This window comes from Sciurus carolinensis, chromosome 8 (genome assembly GCF_902686445.1).
Source record: "Sciurus carolinensis chromosome 8, mSciCar1.2, whole genome shotgun sequence".
Classification (NCBI taxonomy): Eukaryota; Metazoa; Chordata; class Mammalia; order Rodentia; family Sciuridae; genus Sciurus; species Sciurus carolinensis.
This window is the reverse complement of record NC_062220.1, coordinates 93,398,552-93,418,882: the sequence shown is the minus strand read 5'-3', so window position 1 is coordinate 93,418,882 and position 20,331 is coordinate 93,398,552. Positions and strand designations below refer to the sequence as shown.

General features: G+C 36.5%; 1 protein-coding gene across 3 annotated transcripts in view; it reads left to right on the top strand.

Annotated features, from left to right (window-relative positions):
• Dpy19l1 (dpy-19 like C-mannosyltransferase 1) overlaps positions 1–7,922 on the top strand; it is a 118,778-nt gene extending 110,856 nt beyond the window's left edge. For 2 of the 3 annotated variants that reach the window (XM_047561135.1, XM_047561133.1), the window contains 2 exons: positions 657–782; positions 5,107–7,922. In XM_047561135.1, coding sequence (XP_047417091.1) covers positions 657–782; positions 5,107–5,263 — 283 coding nt within the window. In that variant the 3' untranslated portion in view covers positions 5,264–7,922. The remainder of the gene's footprint in view (positions 1–656; positions 783–5,106) is intronic. The other variant, XM_047561134.1, reaches the window with a different exon arrangement.
• The last annotated feature ends 12,409 nt before the right edge of the window (positions 7,923–20,331 follow it).

Here is a 20,331-nt window from a genome sequence, read left to right as displayed (position 1 = left end):
TCTATAACAGCAGGATGTACATTTTATAAATAATAAAGCTTTTTATTTAAAAATCAATTACAACAAACTAATTTCCAGAGCAATTTTTTTTTACTATTCCAATGCTTTTTAAAAAAATTTTATTTGTTCTAATTAGTTGTACATGACAGTAGAATCATTCATACATTTTGATAGATCATACACAAATGGAGTATAATTTCTCACTTTTCTGTATTTTGTTAAATAAATTTAATTTTTCATAAATCTATAAGTCAAATGGAGGACCATTTAATGCTGAGTATTGTTGATATCAAGCTTTGGGACTCTTGACCTTTTAGAATAGCTCGGTTGTGTTTGTTATAGATCATCCCTGTCCACACAAAGGGTTCCACACAAAGAGTGTGATAGAATGGCGAAGAATTTAAAAACAGCGAACAAACAAAAAGAAACACTCACATGTGTTAAAGCCACACTCTTCCCTTAGGACTTTAGGGCTAGTCTGCCCTCAACTTCAACCTCACCATTGCCCCTTAGCAGACACTCCTGTGAGGAGTCTGCTATTTTCTTGATTCTTCTGTATGGTCTTTCTTTCTGTCCCATTCCAGATTTTCTTCCAAATAATGTCAATTCTATCCTTTTAATCTTAAATTTTTCTGCCCACATATTTTTCCTTGAAGAGCCAGAACGAAAATAGTATACTCGATGTATAGTCGAAAAGCAGCTGAAGAAGTGAAGCAAGAATTGATAAAGTTAAAAGTGAATTATTATATTCTAGAAGAGTCATGGTGTGTAAGAAGATCCAAGTGAGTATTCAACACAGTAAATATTTTATAATTTTATAATCCTAAAACATGAAGAGTCAATTTAGGCTCACAACAGGCATTTTGCTGGTGATATATTTAAAATATATAAGTGTTTTATTTATATTTATGTAGTATATATTTTTTGCATATGTATATTTAACACTTTGCAGTGTATAAGTGGAAGAAGCTTTTTAGGTTATTATTTTGGAGCTTTCTTCTTGTTATAAGTATCTGTTTCTAATGATTTGTATGTACTCAACAACTTTAAGGGGATATTAGAACTGATCGATAATCTCCCAAGTTATTTATATTTACCTTTGATGTTTTTTAAAAAATCTTTTACTTAAAGCCAAGTGTTTTCTTTCAAAAGATTTCCAGAGTCTGAGACCAAATAATAGATAGTCTCATTATAGTAAAGTGGTCCAAGCAGCTGAGAGTCAGGGCCTTTATGGTCTAAACCAAATCTCTGTACTGTGTGGTGTCCAGTGAATGAATGTGATGGATTCTTATCAATGGAGAATGAAACTCTTGCTGTGTCACCTTAAATGAGTGGGAAATAAATCAGCTGTGACCCATGAGTTCATAATTTGAAAGTTTATAGTTTCAAACAATAGTTTATCTCTTGAGTTTGTAGTTTAAAAGTTTCTGTTTTCACAGAGTTCACTAATCAGAGTATAGCTACAGGTGTCAGTAATATCCCAAAAGCAAATGTAGATGCTGAGTTGACTGTGTAGAAATGCTGCACTTGGTGACTAGACAGCAGATGACAGAAGGCTGCTATTAAAGAACCAAACCTTTTATCCACGAGGAGCCCGTCACATGCAGTTTCACCAGAAATCAAGACTATTTTATGGAACAGTATCATTTCAAAGATTCTCAGTGTATCTGTAGCTATTTCTGTGCTGTATCTGTGGCTTGATTATACTTGCCCACCATATATTCCATCAGTACACAAGACTGTTAAGACACAATGGTGTGCAAATAGTGCTATTTCATAACATCTACTCAACTTTGCCCAAAAGGGAACTAAAATAATTGTTAACTGCTTTTTCTATGAATTTGTACCAGAGTACTTGAATTTAATCAGGATTTATAGAAAATGTTATTGTTCTTATAGTTTAGAAAATGCTTTACTTATGATAATATCAATTGAAATATGATATATATATATATATATATATATGAAACTCATGTACTAACCTTTAATTTACAAATCTAGGACGAAAAAGGTATAAGCATCTCTTATAACAGTGTTATAAGGTCATTATAATAAATCAGTGGTGGGCTAACATTTACAGTAGGAAGAAAGCTTCTTGACAGAAGTTTCTACAAAATTGGGATCTTTATTTTCTTGGGCTTCTCTTTACTTCACGTTGCTGGAACATAAAATAATTTTCATAGTATTTTTTCTTCCAAGCAGTGAACCTTGACTCAAGATTATTACCTTTTTTTTCTAGACTCTTGCAAAGTTTTTTGAATATGTGCAAATTGCAGAGGCTTTGCATTCTGAAGTGTTGGGAATGCTCTTCGGATTTGCATAACTGTAGTAATGTCATGTTCTGATAGGCAGAACACTGTTTTATGTACACAAGAAGGAATATAAAGGCAGCAGCTATTCATCTAGCTTCAGGTCCCTTATGAGCACTTAGACTCATAAGCTGGGTGCTGTGTTTCCCCTGTCGTGACCTGGATGTGCCATAGTTGTGTTGGTTGCAGCAGGAGTCCAGAAGCATTTCTTTTATCTGTTTTCCCCACTCATTAATCAAACACTGTCAGTTACTTAAAGCTTTCAGCCAGACTCTGAGCTCTTGGGTCCACTCTGAGCAACCTGAAACAATATGAAAACTCTGCTTTCTTTTCTGACCAAGAAGCAAATGGGACATTTGAGAGAAAAAGGAAGAATGACAATTATTTATCTCATGTTGATATCTACAGTAGGAAGAACTGTGTTTCTTGACAAAACTTTCTACCAGAATTGGAATTTTCTTTATCGCTGTGACCTTTACTCTCCATTGGTTATGCCAGCCAGAGACACCTGTAGATTACTGGAACATAAAAATATGTCAGAACCTGGGAAGCAAATGGGAACTCAGAAGAGGGAAGGGAAGGGGGATAAATGTTTATCCAGTGCTTAATCTGTGCCTGGCACATTTATGAGCACTGATACATGCATGATCTCTTTGCAAGTGGCTTTATTGAATGCCTTGATTAGTCCTTAAATATATCACACTCTGTCTACCGAGTACTAAAGTACACCTGAATGTAAATTGTAGATGAGTTTTTAGTTCACTACTTAGTATCCTGCTTTCTTTCAGTAATTCTAGTATTAGAGCCAACATAAAATTAAAATACATATATTCAGAAAAAAATTATTCAGATTCTCACTAATGCTTTTTTTTTTTTTTTTTTTTTTTTAATGAGATTTCCTTATGTTTCCTAGGTTGTTTGGACTCCTATCCTTAAGCAATCCTCCTTGCTCAGGCTGTCAGATAGCAGGGACTACAGTGTGGACCACCATGTCCAGTATCACTAATATTATTAGAAGATACAGCTGACTAACTTGGGGGAAATCTCAGGAAACTCACAGACAGACTAAAAAGGGCATCATAGCAGGCTCATAGAGCTCACAGAAGCAGCTTTTTGCTCTTTTTTCCTAAAAGATATCCAACTCTGGAGAACTCAGGGTAGTTTTCTACTTCCTGTGTTACTCACTCTACCACTTCTTGCTCTTCAGTGTGAAACAGATTGACCTCGACTTGCTTGAGAAAATTAAAATTTGGAAACCCCAAATCAACCTTATTATCTAGACATTCAAAGTGCATGAAATCCAGTATTAGTGAAGACATTGCACTGGAACCCACTGTCATGGGGACAGTCATTGGCAAAACTTCCCTTAATCTGACCAAGGAAAAATGAAAAGCTGTGTAGCTCTATGATTGAATGATAATGCTGCCTCTTGATGTTTTAACTTGCAAAAGAAAGATAGGCATGGGAATGTTGATAACAGCATTGCTTTTAATTATAAAATGGGAAACAATTATAATATCCATTCATAAAGGAGAGGTTAAATAACACATACAACCTAAAAACTATTAAAACCAATGAAGTAGGTTTTTATCCATACTAAGGTGGAGAAAATGACCTAATTTTATTGTTCCAAGTTCCAGGATAATCCCATTTTCATGAAACCAACTCTGGAACATCTGTGTATATAATTATTTTCTTATCTGCAATTGTATATGTGTATGATCATTAAAAAAAGCTCTTGCAGAATATATGCTGAATGTTTATAGACACCACCTCTGGGAAATGACATTGGAGAGGACTGACTTTTCAGTTTTTTCTTTGTTTAGTTCTGTATTTTGATATTTTTATAATGGCAGATTACTTTAAGATTAAAGCTATTATTTAAAAAAAGAGGAAACAGCTACTCCCCTGCCACATGGGGGAGACCCGGGTTGGATTGCCACTGAACTCACAGGAACTCGTTGGAAATGTTTTTTTCCGTTATTTCAAAAACAAGTGAAGCAACTATGACAAAACATAAGCAGTGGTCAATTCTCTATAATTTTTCATATGTTTTTCTGTTTCATAAGATTTCTCAAGAACCAAATGAGAAAAGGAACTTTATCAGACTCCAGAAGTTATATCTATGAAAGTGTTCTTAATTTAAAATAAATTGTGAAGTTTTTCTGAAGCACTTATTTAGGCAAATATCACTTGGTGCCAAACTCTCTTGCACCATTCCTTTTAAAACTACATTACTTTTAAGATTTAATTCCGCATTTTGCCAAGATATAAGCTTAAAACTACCAGATTTTCTTTAAATAGACACATGTAGAATACAATTAATGCAGCTTCCCTATAAACTAAGCATATTTGCCATTTATACTTTTTAAAAATCAATATATATTTGTATGTGCTGAGCATGATACTAGATACCTGTTCTCTCTCAGTCCTCACAACAAATCTATGTCATGGGCATTTCACATATGTGGAAACTGAGATGAGTGAAGGAAACAGCCCAACACTGCATTCTTGGTAAGTAACTGGGGCAGAATTTCACTGAGGTATCTCTTGCTCCAGCACCTACATGCATGTATTCTGCAGGCCTGTTTCTCTCTTTATGGTCACCTCTGCTACATTACCTTGTCCTAAAGAGGAATTATGGCAGCTTACTAAAATATTAATAACTGTCAGAGGATTTTTTAAAACTAATCAGAAAAAAAATGAAATGAGATCAGGAATATGGAAAGTATGCTCTGCTTTATCTGCAGATATATAATGTGCACTGATTTTTAATGGATACATTCATTTTTTCTAGGCCTGGTTGCAGCATGCCTGAAATTTGGGATGTGGAAGATCCTGCCAACGCTGGGAAAACTCCATTATGTAACCTCTTGGTGAAGGAATCCAAGCCTCACTTCACCACTGTATTCCAGAACAGTGTTTACAAAGTCCTAGAAGTTATCAAAGAATGACTACTACTTCCTGACCTGCTGCCTACAGAGAATTACATCAGTAATGGTTTTAATGTTTTGCTACTAAGTCATGTATTATTTTTAATTCATATCACAAAAACTTATAAGTAACTGTTTTCAAATAGAAAACATTTTATTTGGTAAATTTGAATGTTATTCTGATTGTGAAAATGGCATATACCCTTATCAGTTGGTTACCATTTCAGTACACCCCTTAAAATTTGCTATGCAAATGAGTATATGCTTGTACTTGACTTAAATATTTGTGCTAAAGTGAGCAAACCCAGCTGTGTAAAAATACATGATGGGCCATGACAAAGGCGGTATGAAAATGTAATCAGTTCTGAATTACGTTGGGGCTTCCTTACAGTTTATGGACTCTTAACGCCCCTTTCTTTCTTCTTCACCTTCTGCTCTTGTCTTTGGACAGTACAGTGTTCATGAAGGTTTTCAGTCCTGCCAGCCCTTTCATCACTTGAGTCATAGTAGATGGCACAGATATGGGTATTTGCTTTCTGGAATCACCTGTTCATCTCACTCCCTTGTGTTCATTTTTTCTCTGTTGCTCTTGTGAATAAGGCCTTTCCTGCCCATTTTTAATCCGAACTCTTGAAGATAATGGTTAGGACCAAATCCCTCTAACTTCCAACCATATGGCATTATTGTGTGTCTATACCTACCCACAAGCTTTTGTCAGATAAATGCTATTTACTCAAGTTGTTTATCGAGTACTTATTCTTGGTTAAAAAAAAAAATAATGGCAACTGTATTTTTCTCATTTTTAGTATTATTCAAATGTTTATATTTTAATACCTTTAAACCACTTTAAAATTTTTTCATGTTTAATTCTAGTTTAAAAAAAATATTTTGAACAACCCCAAATATAATGCATCTACAAACTAATGTATATTCAGGTTGACATAATTTACAATAGACTGTAGTATATGGTAATTCTTCTTTTACTACTAAGATACAATGAAACATGACTAATTTTTCTGTCAAAAAAGTAAATGAATAATGATAAACAAATGGTGTTTTTCTATTTTACTTTCACATTGCCTGTCTTTACTAAGACAAAGCCTTAAGCCTTATGTTATAATTTTGGTTCTAAAAACCATCATTTCAGTATGAGGAGTGAGTGTGTTTCATCTTCCTCTTTATTCTTTTCTTTCTATTTTTATTTTGAAAAATTTCTGCTTTGAATTCCTCATATGAATTTTTTGTTTCTTAGAAATTAATTTGTGTGAAGTGAAATTGTTCAAAATGATGAACCTTCATTGTTTTGAGAAAGGGTTTTCAGGTTTTAAATTCTAAGCAAACCGTGATTATGGCTGACTACACATTTAATTATACAGTGTTCTCTTTATTAACCACAGGCAGATTAACCTCATTGTGGATTGTCCTTGAGACCTGAGTCCTCAGGGATGGTTTCCGGTGCCCACTCCTGGGAGCCACAGAAGAGCTGTTCTCTTTCTGCCTTCTTACCAGAGCCCAAGGACAAGCCTGGTCTGGGGGAAGCACTAGTTTGCTTGTGTTGATCAGCTGCAAAGACAGCATGCACACCTGAGTGTACCCTCCGTGAGGGGCGCCGTCTCCAGCCTTGCCCCAGAGCCGGCACCTCCCAGGGCTTCTCCTTACCTGGAGTCAGCCTAGGAGATTGCTTCTGTCAGTATTCTGCAGATGTACAGTCACCCTTTTTCATTTGCTACTTGACCATCTTATTTCTTAGGCTTTTACCAGTTTCCCAAAGAATAGGGAAGCAGCTGGGGAATTTTTGGATTAGGAGTAACATTTGATCAATGATGCAGCATCCCAGAAAAATGGGAAGAAGGCGCTTGGGGTTGAAGAGGAGAGAGTCAGCATGGGTGGGAGAGGGCAGGTGTGCTCTGCATTATCTGCAGTTGTTCCTCACCTAGCGTACCTGCTGTTGCATATCCAGCAGTTAAGGATATTTTTTCAACCATACTTTTAAAGTCATTCTCTATTCTTCTCACTCTAACAATTCCCTTCCTAGTAAGTTCACATGTAATGATTGGAAATTCTGTACAGCAAAAAACATTAAAATACTGTTATAATTGTTTCATATGCTGGGAAACATTAAAAGCAGTCTAAATTAGTTTTTTCTGGAAGAATTCTTTTGTAACAGTATTTCTTAATGTTAAAGCCACCAGCAAGCTCTGCTTCTATTTTAGGTGAGTCAGAAGCCTGAGGGACCATGGCACACTCAGCCTTGAGCACCTCCAGTAGCAGCCGGTGCTGTAGGATATTAAATTCTTTTATGGTAACATGGAGTAGTAGTAGGTTCAGTGTACATGACAAAGCAGTATTAAAACTCAGTATTTTACATATTTTTAGCACTTAAAAATATTTTTGCTTTAGTATGGGGAAAGTAAAGATGGGCAAAGAAGTGATTGAAAATGCTATTGCTATGATATTTAAAAAAACAAAGCTGGGGCAGTGTTTCCATAAAAAAAGATAAGCCTCTAAAAATGCTTGGCAGAAAAAGTGTGCTGTTAAAGTAGGCCAGTGACATTAAGGAGAAAATGAAAGGCTGTATCAGGAATAAATTGATATTATGTAGGAGTATTGTATTTTTATCAATTTTATGCCACTTGTTTACATGTACTATATATGTTAAATAAAAAAGATCATGAAAATGTAGAAAGTGGTTTTCTTGCCTTCTGTTTTCATTTCCACCTTGACAGTGAACATGTGCAGTCTTCTTTTATAGTCAGATAACTATGAACTGGTTTGAATCAGATGGCAGTCCTGAAAAAATTTTAGTACATTCCATGAGACTCCCTGTTCTTCACTGGAGGTGATAGGAATGGGAGTTACCCAGACTTTTCTTATACTTATGGCAGGAGTCACTGGACTGCTGATCATTTTCAGCAAGGGACATAGTGTTAGGGAATAAATATATAGTAGCTGACAGTTTTATTTTTCATACACTAAATTGCAATTTGGTATCATACTTTCTGGTGTCTAAATTTTAATTCCATGTTTTTGTGTTATTGTTTCATTTCTTCAGAGGAAAGTCAGTTTAGCTTGTTCATTCCTGCATAACTAATTTCCTAACAGTGGTACCTTGATTCTGACATCTTTGGGACATGAGATTTTTCTAACCCAGTCATTCTCAAAATAAGCAGGTATCAGACACCTGGAAAATCCCCATCCCACAAAAGTTTCTGATTCCCTTCGTCTAAGGTGGGGAACCCCAGAATTTGCACTTCTTTGCATTTCTTAGGTGGCATTGCTTCTGTTTGTCTTGGGATGACACTTGAGAACAGCTGCTCCAGTGGATGGGTTACCTGAAAGACTGGCCTCTAAGGGATGTTTCATTCCTGACATGACATCCTTCTCAGGCATGTTTGGGTTACTCCAGGGTCTGGAACTAATTATTCATATTTCCTTTTTTGGGGTCTTACAAGGAGCAAACAACAGATAAAGAACAAATAAGGTAAGTTTTAACCAGAGCACTTTGGGGTTATGGCTATTTATTTATTTATTTGTACATACCAGGGATTGAACCCAGGGCGCTTAACCACTGAACCACATTTTCAGCCCCCCCCCCCACCTCTTTTTATGTTAAGATAGGGTCTCATTAATTTGCTCAGGGTCTTGCTAAATTGCTGAGGCTGAATTCACTATCCTCCTGCCTCTGCCTCCCGAGCTGCTGGGCTTATAGGCATGCACCACCACACCTGACTGTTATTTAAATAGTTTGAATTGTAAATTGGTTCTTGTTTCTTTTCAGTTTAGAGGTGAAAATGTTTTGAAATATCTTGTAATGGTACTTGGCCTAAGAGAAAACAGATACACTTAATGATGTGTGGTTATTTAAAAAATTTTTTCCCCACTTTATTACTTTTGTTTTGACCCCAGAAATTTTCAGTCTTCTCTCTCTATTAAAGGGCAACTGAGAATGAGATTGCCTGCTTCTCTTTTCTGCCTTCCCTTTCTCCAGCCCCCAACTAGAAGTTCCTAATTTAAATCTGTAAAGTTGCTCTCAGAGCAGAAAAAGAGGAACTGCTTTTAAACTTCATTCCATTCTTGAATTGGCTTTTATTTCAAAGCACTATATCAGGACAAATACGTTTTTGCATTCCAAGTTGAAAAGAATATTATGGTACAGAATGGTCTTGGAAACGCCTTTTCTATTTCCTCCCATGAGAGGGATTTTAGAATTGTGAATGAATGCAAAAGTTGAAGACTTTTTCTCTTAAGATTTTGAGTCATTGTTGTATAAGAGATAAGATTTTTCTTTTTTTAATTAAGAGATCATGATAGCATTGTATTGGCATTGCTTTCAAAGCAAATGTTTTCTGTGCTCAGTTCTCTCTAACCGGAACCTCTAATTACTTTACACACAATGTTGTCAAAATGACTTTCAAATAAATGGTAATGGCACACAATATTCTGTTTACTTAGGCATGCTCTTTTTAATATAGCATAATATCATTTCATTGATTTTTAATACACAGGTGCTGTTTTTCTTTTGTTATATGCATATTTAATAACTAGGGAAAAGAGTTGAATTAAACAAAATTAAGCTCATTTAGTTGTTCTGCTGATTGCTTTGACAGCTGTAATCCCTTCTCCATTTATTTAAAAAGTGGAAATGAATATAAAAAAATGACCATTACTGAATAGATTTGGCACCATGTGTGGGAACTGATTAAAGAGGGGGGAAAAAAAACTTGAGCTTGCTGGGCTTGAGCCCATCTTTATTGCCTGAGCTGTCTCTGGAGTGTGAGTTTCTGTGTTGATCCCATAGGTCTTCACTCTTGACATCTGCTTATTCACCAGACTTCAGATTCAGATACTCCCTCCTGCACAGGAAAGTCTTCTTCCCAGGAAATGCAATTTAGATTACCCTCCAGCCCTTTACATGGGTAATGAATTTGGCTTTTTCTATCAAAAGTCTCTATGGAGTCATTCACAAACTTGTTTGCACAGTGGAATTACTTAGGAATTTTTAAAGATCCTGAAGTTTCCCACCCCCAGAGGGGTTTGCCCTGAGATTTGGAATTTTTTATGTGTCTCCAGTGATTCTAAATGCATAGTGTTAACATTTTAGAACCTGCCCTGCCTGCTTTACCTCTGGGTAGCCAAAGCTGTGCAGTCAAAGCACGAATGGTAAGCAAGTCTCTCAGTTATATATGCTCTTATTATTAGTGATTGATTGCTAATATTTACATTATTTATACTAATTATGGAACCTACTGTTGAGTAGATTTATTAAGGAAAAAATTTGTTCACTTCTGGTTCTCTGTCTGTAACACTTATTTATGAGCCCTGACTCGAGTGTCAATGAGAAATCAAAAAAAAAAAAAAAAAAAAAAAAAGAGAAAAGAACAAAAGAACATGGAGGACAACACACATTTCTTCTCTCTAGAGTTGCTTTCTCCTTTTTCCTAGAATAAGCTTTTCTTGATCAGTTTCTACTTCAAAATATAACTCAAATATCACCTCCTTTGTGAAGCCTGCTCCAACTACCTACCCCTTGACGGAGTGAATTGCCGCCCCCACTGCCCATGCTCCCACCACCCCTACACTACACACATGCACAATCATTAACTTTTTTTTTTCTGACTGTATCGTATCCTTACAGATGGAACATATGTCTTATTCCATCCTGAATCCACAATGACTCCTAGCACAGTTTTTGGCAAGTGATACTGCTTAATGATTTTTGAACTAAACCATACTTTATACTACAATGTGGTAAATTCCAGATGGCACTAAAAAAATATTTTTAAAACTAGATGAAATGGAAGTTAATGTATTCTAGCCATAGAGAAAAAGAAGAAAACACAGGACATCTTCAGATGAGATTAATATCACGGAAGACAAAATGTTCTTGATAAACAACTAGGCACATATTGACCCCATAACTTAGCTTGGCTAGGAGTATTGGAAAACAATATGGCAAAGAGATGTATCTGACTCCAGGTCAATGAACCAGGTCTTCGTTGACCTGGGTTTGGTTGTTTGACCAGGATACTATGATGGCCAGCCCTGAGCACATTTGCTGCTGACTGGGGAGCAGAGAACCCTGGTAATTTGGTGGAAGTGGGAGTTAGGATTTTCCTAAGGAGGGGGAAAAATGGTGTGTTATTAGGTGAAGATGTTAGGCAAAACATGGAAGAAGTTAACACAATTATCATAATAGATCAGCTAAGTTGGAATTCTGTATTGATCCTTTACATACGCAGAAAGATAGGGCATATTTCTTCATTTGTCTTTCAAAAGGATATGTCTTGTAGGGGGTAGGCACTGAAAAATAGGAGGAAAAGAAGAACCCAAACCACAGGAGGGAATTTTAACTTCCCTCCCTTCAAAACTGATACAATAGCAGGTCAATAGATCAGTGAGAAAAAGCATGACTTGAGAAATAAGAAAAGCAATCTTGACATAATGGTCATATATAGGACAAGTACACCCAACAAATTAAGATTATATTTTCTCTTCACCCATAGGACATTTCTGAGAATTGCCAATAAAACATGAACTCTAGGAAAGCAGAATTTTTTAATCTGCTTTGTTCACTGATGTAACTCAAAATACCTAGAATAGTACCTGGCATACATGGTTGCTCGATATTTGTTGAATGAAAGGATTAATAAGGCATGAGGCCAAATGGAAATTCTCAAAAACAAAAGAACTAAAAACCCTCAAGTTGGAAATCAATATGAAATGTAGAAACACTGATTTAAATAATCCATGACCCAAAAAACTTACGATGACAATCTGAGAAAAAAAAAATAAGACAAAAATACATCACAAATAGCATGTGGAATATAGTTTTAAAGTCTAAAGGTGTAAGGGCCCCCTTTATTTAAATGCTCAAATTAAGCCAGAAATCAAATTTCTATGTCAGGAATGTAAATAATAGTGGAATAACCATCCTCCCCTCATTGAAGGAAATAAGTAAAAACTGATTAAATAGAGATGGAAAATGTCAAAATTGATTGATTGAAACCATCATCAAGAGCAAATTGAGAAGGCATAGAAAACCAGCTAATGGCAAATTACAGAAGCTACAGACAGTAAACAAGAGGGGAATATAACAAACTTTGTCGATAAATTTGGATACAGACCCCAGCAACTGCTTGTTCCCTCACTGCTGCCCGAAGGTGCTAAGGAGGAGCAGACATTCCCAAGACCGTGGCATCCAGTGAAGGTTAAAAATAAATTTAGATACATTTGAAGATGATGGAAGTGAATTAGGCAGCAAGTCCTGATCTCACAACACAGAAAGGAGGCAGCACAGGAAAAGTAGAATTGAGAGAACTTTATTAAACATTTATACCTGAATTTAAGAAACCACAGAGAACAATTGCAAGTTTTTGTTTCTTATCAGGTTGAGTAGAATCAGGATTGGCTCTGAAGTGATTATAGTAAATGGGGCTCAGTGGTGTCTCCTGAAGTGGTGCTGATATTGAGATCAGTAGAAGTCACACACTGACTTAAAATATTATCTGGATACTCACCCAACCCAGGGCTCTTAAGAGAAAGAAGCATGAAGAAAGTAGTCCTTCACTTAAAAGAAGTAAGAGCTATAACAAAAGATGGATAGATATACAAACAATATGAAAAAGCAAAGGAACAAACCATCCCAAACAGCCAATAATGCTCCAGCAATAGACTTTTTAGATTATACAGTGGAGAAAGTATCAGAGAAAGGATTTAGAAAGTTTACATCTTTGGGCCAAAAGATGTAAGGAGTGAAATCAGAGAAAAAAAATAGGAAGTGAAGAGAGTTTCTGAAAAGGAACCAAATGGAAATCCTCAAAAGAATCAATAAACCAAATTAAAAATTCAATGAAGAGTATCGTCAATAGGTTAGAATACTCTTGAAAATAGATTTTCTGGTCACAGAGACAAAATATATAATCTTTGAAAATAAAGTCAACCATAAAGAAAAAATATTGAGACTTGAATAGAATATTCAAGAAATCTGGGATAACATTAAAAAGCCAAACGCCATTCATTGGGATAGATGATGGCTCTAAAGCACAAACTAAAGGAATGCACAATCTTTTCAATGAAATATCAAAAAAATTCCAAGCCTTAAGAATGAGATGGAAGTTCAAATACAAGAGGTATATAGGACTCCAAATATACAAAATCACAATAGATCCACTTCAAGACATGTTTTATGAAAATGCTTTAACATACAGAATAAGGATTGAATTTTAGAAGCTTCAAGAGGAAAACAGCTTGTCACAATTAAAAGTAAATGCATCCAAATTTAAACAATTGCTTAACCCAGACCCTAAAAGTGGGAGGACTTGGAATATTGAATACCAAGCTTGAAAAATAATAGGTACCAACCAAGATTAGTATAACCAGCAAAATTAAACTTCAGAATTGAAGGTGAATCTAAAACCATCCATGATAAACAAAAGCTAAAAGAATTTATAACTAGAAAACCTGCACTACAAAACATACTCAATAGAATATTTCATAAAGAAGTGAAAGATAAAAGGAAAAACAGTATAGGTAAGAATTGCACTAGAATAGACATCTAAAGGAGAATCAATTCCAATTTAAACATTATAAATAAATCCAAATAGCAGGAAATAAAAATTATCTCTGAATAGTAATGATTGTTAGTGGTCTAAATTCTTTAATCAAAAGACATAGGTTAGCAGATTGGATTTTAAAACGATGCAACAATATGATGTCTGCAAGACTTTTCTCACAGGCAAAGACTTCCACAGACTGAAGGTGAAAGGATGGGGAAAATAAGCATACCATTCAAATGGGACCCATAAACAAGCAGGGATAGCTATTCTCATGTCAGATAAAGTGGACTTCAAGTCAAAATTAAACAGAAGAGACAAAGAAGGTCGTTTCATACTGCTTAAGAGAATCATACATCAGCTAAAGAAATGTTCATAAATATTTATGCCCCAAACAATGGAGTATCTATGCACATCAAACAAATGCTTCTCAAAATTAAGAATCAAATAGATTACCATACAGTAATACTGGGTGTTTTTAGCATGCCTCTCTCACCATTAATAATCACCCAAACCTAAACTAAATAAAGATTCTATATAAATAAAATAATACAATTAATAATTTGGACCCAACAGACATCTATAGAATATTTCATTCATCAATGACTGAACTCACTTTCTTCATAGCAGTACAAGAAACATTTTCTAAAGCAGACCACATCTTAAGCCACAAAGCAATTCTTAGCACTACAAAAATAAAGATAATACCCTGCATTCCAGTTCATAATGATGTGCAATTAGAAATCAATAAAAACCACTCTGGAAATTAAATAAAATACTTTTGAATGATGACTGGATACAACTCCCAAGTCAGTAGAAGACAGAAACTAATTAAAATCAAAACTGAAATCAATGAAATTGAGATATTGAGATTTAAAAAATACAAAAGATCAATGAAACAAAGAGTTGTGTTTTTTTTTTTGAAAGGATAAACAAAACTAATAAACCCTTAGCCAAACCATAAAAAAAGAGGGAAAAAATTGAATTATCGAAATCCAAGTTGAAAAAGGAAATGTCACCACCGATAACTGAAATCCAGAGGACCATTAGAAACTATTTTTAAAAATCATGCTGCAATAAGCTAGAAAATATTGAATATATTTAAAAATTCCTAGAGAGATATGACCTACCCAAATCAAAGTAGGAGGATATAGAAAACTTCAGCACATCAATTACAAATAATGAAATTGAAGCAGCTATCAAAAGCCTTCCAACAAAGAAAAGCCCAGGACCAATGGATTCTAAATTGAGTTCTACCAGACCTTTAAAGAAAAACTAATATCAATCCTCCTCAAATTCCTCTATGAAATATTCCTCTGTGAAGCCAGTATCACCCTGATACCAAAACCATACAAAGATATTTCAAGGAAAGAAAACTTCAGACAAATATCTTTGATGAACATAGATGCAAAGATTCTTAATAAAATTTTGGTAAACTGCTTGGAAAAAAAAAAAGTGCATTAAAAAATTAGTGCACCATGATCAAGAGGGTTTCATCTCAGGGATGCAAGGTTGGTTCAACATATGCAAACCAATAAATGTAATTCACTCTATAAATACAGTTAAAGACAAGAATCACATGATTATCTCAATAGAAGTAAGAAAAACATTTGACAGAATACAGCACCCATTCATTTTTAAAACACTAGAAAAACGGAATAGAAGAAAGTTAACATTGTAAAGGCTATATATGACAAACCCAAGGCCAACATTATTCCGAATGGAGAAAAACTGAAAACATTTTCTCTGACAACAGGAACAAGATGAGGACACCCACTTTCACCACTTCTATTCAACATAGTTTTTGAAACTAGCCAGAGCAATCAGGCAAGAGAAGGATATTAAAGGAATACAAGTAGGAAAAGAAGAGTTGAATTTTAAGTTTGCTGATGACACGATCTTGTGTTTAGAAGACCCCAAAACTCCACCTGAAGACTTATAGAGCTCATAAATAAATTCAGCCAAGTAGCAGGAAACAGGATCAACATTCATAAATTAATCACACTACTATACTGCAATGATGAATCTGCTGAAAAAGAAATTAGTAAAACTATTCTATTTGCAATAGCCTTAATAAAGAAAAAGGACTTGGGAATCAATCTAACAAAAGAGGTGAAGGACCTCTATTATGAAAATTATAGAACACTGAAAAAAGAAATAGAAGTCCTTAGAACAAAATGAAATAAGGGCATTTTCCTACCAGATATCAAGATATATTATCTCAACTGTGCAAGTACTGATGCTGGGATATAAACCATTGATTAACAAAACAGAATAGATAGCTCGGAGCAGATCTCTACATGCATTTAACAAATGAGGCTGCAACAATTGGTTACTCATATGGAAACTAATACTGAATCCTACCTCACATTATACACAAAAACAAAATTCCAGATGGATTAAATATCTAAGCATAAGTGACAATACTATAAAACTTAGAAGACAATATAGGATAAATATCTTTACCTCCTTAAGAAAGAGTTCCTCCAGGAAAGATTTCTTAAGACCTGCCCCCCCCCCCAAAAAAAAATAGTATCTGTAAAGGATTATTCAATTCACTGCTGGGTTAATAATTCATGTTCACTTAAAGACATCATAAAGGGAGTGAAGCACACCATAATATGCAGAAGATATTCATGGTTTCTATACCTGACAAGGGACCAGAAACCAGAGTAGATAACCACAAATAATAGGGGAAAATGCTAAAAAATGAAGATAAAGTCATAGAAAACAAAATTCAAATGACTCATAACTTCAAAAAACATTCAATTTACTCACAATCAGGGAAATGCAGAGTAAAACCATGTTATCATTTTTAGCTCATAACATTGGTAAAATTTTAGTACTGAAAAACAGAACAGCACTTTGAAATAAATGGCATTACCCAATACCTTTGAGCTCACATACTGAGAACCAGCATGTTCACTCCACATGGGTAGCTCCGACTCCCTACACATGCCCACCAGGAGATGCGTAGAAGCTGTTTGCTGAATGATAAACACCAAAATGACTTAGTGGGCGAAGCTCAGAGGGTGGGGTGGGGTGGGGCATATGAAGGTCTTCAAAGTTAAAGGGCATGTTCTTGAACTTGAGCAGTGGGTATGTGGATGTAACTACATTGTGCATTTACTCCCTGACTTACAATGGATTATATCTTGATAAACCCATCATAAGCTGAGAATGACTTGAAAATGCATTTAATCCACCTGACTGACTGACCATCTAGTTAGCAGCACAGCGCGCTGCTGTCTTGGTTGTTTCCCTCGTGACTGAGTAGCTGACGGGGCTGCAGCTTGCCGTGGCTGCCCAGCAACGTGAAGGAATATTTTTCATTGCACACTTACAGCCTCAGAGAAGATCAAAATTCAAAGTGCAGTTGCTTTGAATAAATGCACATCATTTTTGCACCATGGTAAACTTGAAAAATTCCACCTAGAACCATATTTCCCTTGGTTCCTTGGTGGGCCCTCAGTTCAGTGTGAAGGGAAAAACCAAATGAAGGAAACAGGTGTCTTGTTTATGAGGCCAACAGTGGCCACTTAAGGTAATAAAACCATAGACCATTAGAAGAAAGTCTTTGCAGCTAAGATTGAAACCAACATCTTTTTACAAATGAAGAAGCAGGCACTGAGAGAAGTGATTTAGCTTGTCTCACACTGGTAATTAGCAATGGAGCTGAAGTTTGAAAGTTGATTCTTAGGTTTCAGCTAAAAACATTCCCCTCACCATGGTATGGGTGGGAAGAACATGGGCTTGGAAATATATTGAATCTGGATTAAAGTCCAGGTTCTGATACTTAGTCATTTGAGTTAGCACTAATCATTTCTACTCCCCAAAGCCCATTTCCTTCTAGATAAAGTGTGGATAAGAAATAAGACTACTCTTACAAGGCTATTCTGAAGTTTGCATGAAGTGTCTTACGCAAAAGTTTTATATTCTGGGTGTAATAAATATTACTTCCTTTCTAACATTCCACCCATGAGAGCAGCAGATGAGGGGCTTAAATGATGTGACATAATCAGTCCAAAACATCCCTGGACAGGAAAGTGCATGCTGGCGTGAGAGACTGAGCCCTGGACTTCTGTGTGCAAGCTTGCTGATAGGGCACACTGAGGTTTCGACTTCAATATCTTCTTGATTTCCCTTTCTATTTGTTTTTAATATTCATACTGAATATATTTCTGGTTCAAGGTGAGTAGACCATTCACTTTGCATATATGCAAGTTATTATGGTGTTCTCTGATTACTCCAGACACACAAATATTTTTATCATCTGAAGATCTCTATGAGAACCAAAAGATTCAAGTTGAACAAAGATTTCTGCTCAGAACCCATTTCCTAAAAATGGGAGTCTTTGTCCTTCAATTCTGTGGGCAAAGTATTTTCTTTTTGGAAAAACAACTAACTTTTTAATTGATTTTCCCCCAATGTGGCTCTCACTGACTGCTATCTTTCCTTGATTCTGGAATTTTACCCTGGGGGGAAAAGAATTGGAATACCACTCCTACTCTGGGGGGCACTATATGACACCATCTCTCTGCTCACTCTTAATCTCCTTCACTTGGCTCAAGGGAGAGGCGTGGTACCTGCCCAGGACCACTTGGGGGTTGGCTAAGGGGTACCAGGCAGGCTGCTACCCAAAAATTCAACACCCCTGCCTATCAAAGTGTCTATAAATCCACCATTAGAAAGTTGGTCTTTGAATTAACATTCATTTCCAGAATTTTATGAAAAAGAAAGCAAACCTGCCCCTGTAGTTCCAAAACATTAAGCCTCTCTGAGTCATTGATGTAGAGTCTGGGCCAGTGGAAAGGTCAGTCATGAGCCAGATGCTCCCAGATTCTCATTCCAGCTTTGCTTTTTGCTACCTAAAATCTTCAATTTACATGAGTCTCAGTTTCCTAGTTAGAAAGGGTGGGAGTAATACTGCTTGCCTTGCAGATTTGCTATGAGAGGTAGTGCCAAGGCACCACACTCAAACAAGGACATTCCATAAATATCACTATTATTGCTTCTGTATGGAAATCCCCCTTCTTAAGGAAGCTGGATGGAACCAGGCATGGCGGTACATGCCTGTAATCTCAGCAACTTGGGAGGCTGAGACAGGAGGACTGCAAGTCCAAGGCCAGCATCAGCAACTTAGTGAGGTCCTAAGCACCTTCAAGAGCCTGTTCTTGTGTTAAAGACTTAGTCTCCAGCTTGATGCTATTGGAAGGTAGTGGAAACATTGAGGGGTGGGTCCTAGTGGCAGGTCTTTAGGTCATTGGGGTTGAAAGGGATTGCGGGACCCTGGGCCAGCTCCTTTGCTTCCTGGCTATGAAGTGAGCAGTTTTGCTCTGCCAGATACTTCCATCATGATGTGCTGCCTTGTCACAGGCCCAAAAGTGATGGGACCAACCAGTCATGAACCGAAACCTCCAGAACCGTGAGCTAAAATGAGCAAGGTGGCACATGCATATGATCTCAGTGAGAGGCTGAGGCAGGAGGATTGTGAGTTCAAAGCCAGCCTCAGCAAAAGTCAAGTGCTAAGCAACTCAGTGAGAACCTGTCCCTAAATGAAAATACAAAATCGGGCTGGAGATGTGGGTCAGTGGCCAAGTGCCCCTGAGTTCAATCCCTGGTAACCCCCTACAAAAAAAATAAAATAAACCTTTTCTCTTTATAAGTTTATCTTGGCTGTTATAGTAGTGAAAAGCTAGCACAGTGAACATAAGACAGGGTCAATCTTGAGGCATCTGGAGGCTGAGCGAGGCAGAATGAAGGGAAGGGAAGGAGCTGGTAGCTAGAGCCTTCCATAGAATGTGGCACGCCTTTACTAAGCTGGCAAGTCGGCAAGATGAACGGTGGAGATAAAAGCCACCTGGAGAAGCCAGGAGGATTTCTGATTATCATCTCACTGGAAAACAACATCAACCAAGGTCCATTTGTAGGATTTTAGAACTTCTATCACTTTCTCTCAATGTATTTTTGCTCTTTGCTGAGGTGTTGTGTGACTTGCTTAAAGTCCCTAGAATTACTTCACAAGGGGGACTCGGGGGAAAGCATAGTTTTCATCAGAAGATCTGTTGTGTAGACTGTCCAGCTGGGGAAGAACCTGAACAGCCATGTGCAGGAACACAGGCAGGGCGGAGAGCTACAAACAGTGCGTGGGAGCCTGATGTCACCTACCAGGGTTCCGGGACGGTGGAGATTGCAAATCCAAAGCACTCAGAAGGAGCAGTTCAGACTCAAACTTCCCAGATGGGAAACCAGAAGAAACTGAAAAGTAGATCAGAACGGGAAAGTGTCCAGAGAGAAATGCTGTGTACCTCCTGGCCAGAGTGGGAGGGCAAGGGAGCCCCAGGGGAGCAGAATCCAATAGTTGTTTTTGCAGTGACGTAAACATTCTGTATCTGTGCTGTCCAATAAGGGTGGTTACTAGCACAAGCAGTTATCAAACACTTGAAGCATAGCCAATGTGGTTGAGGAAATACATTTTAATTTTTTTTTAAATTTCAGTTAAAATTTAATGGCCACATGTGGTTAGTGGCAACCATA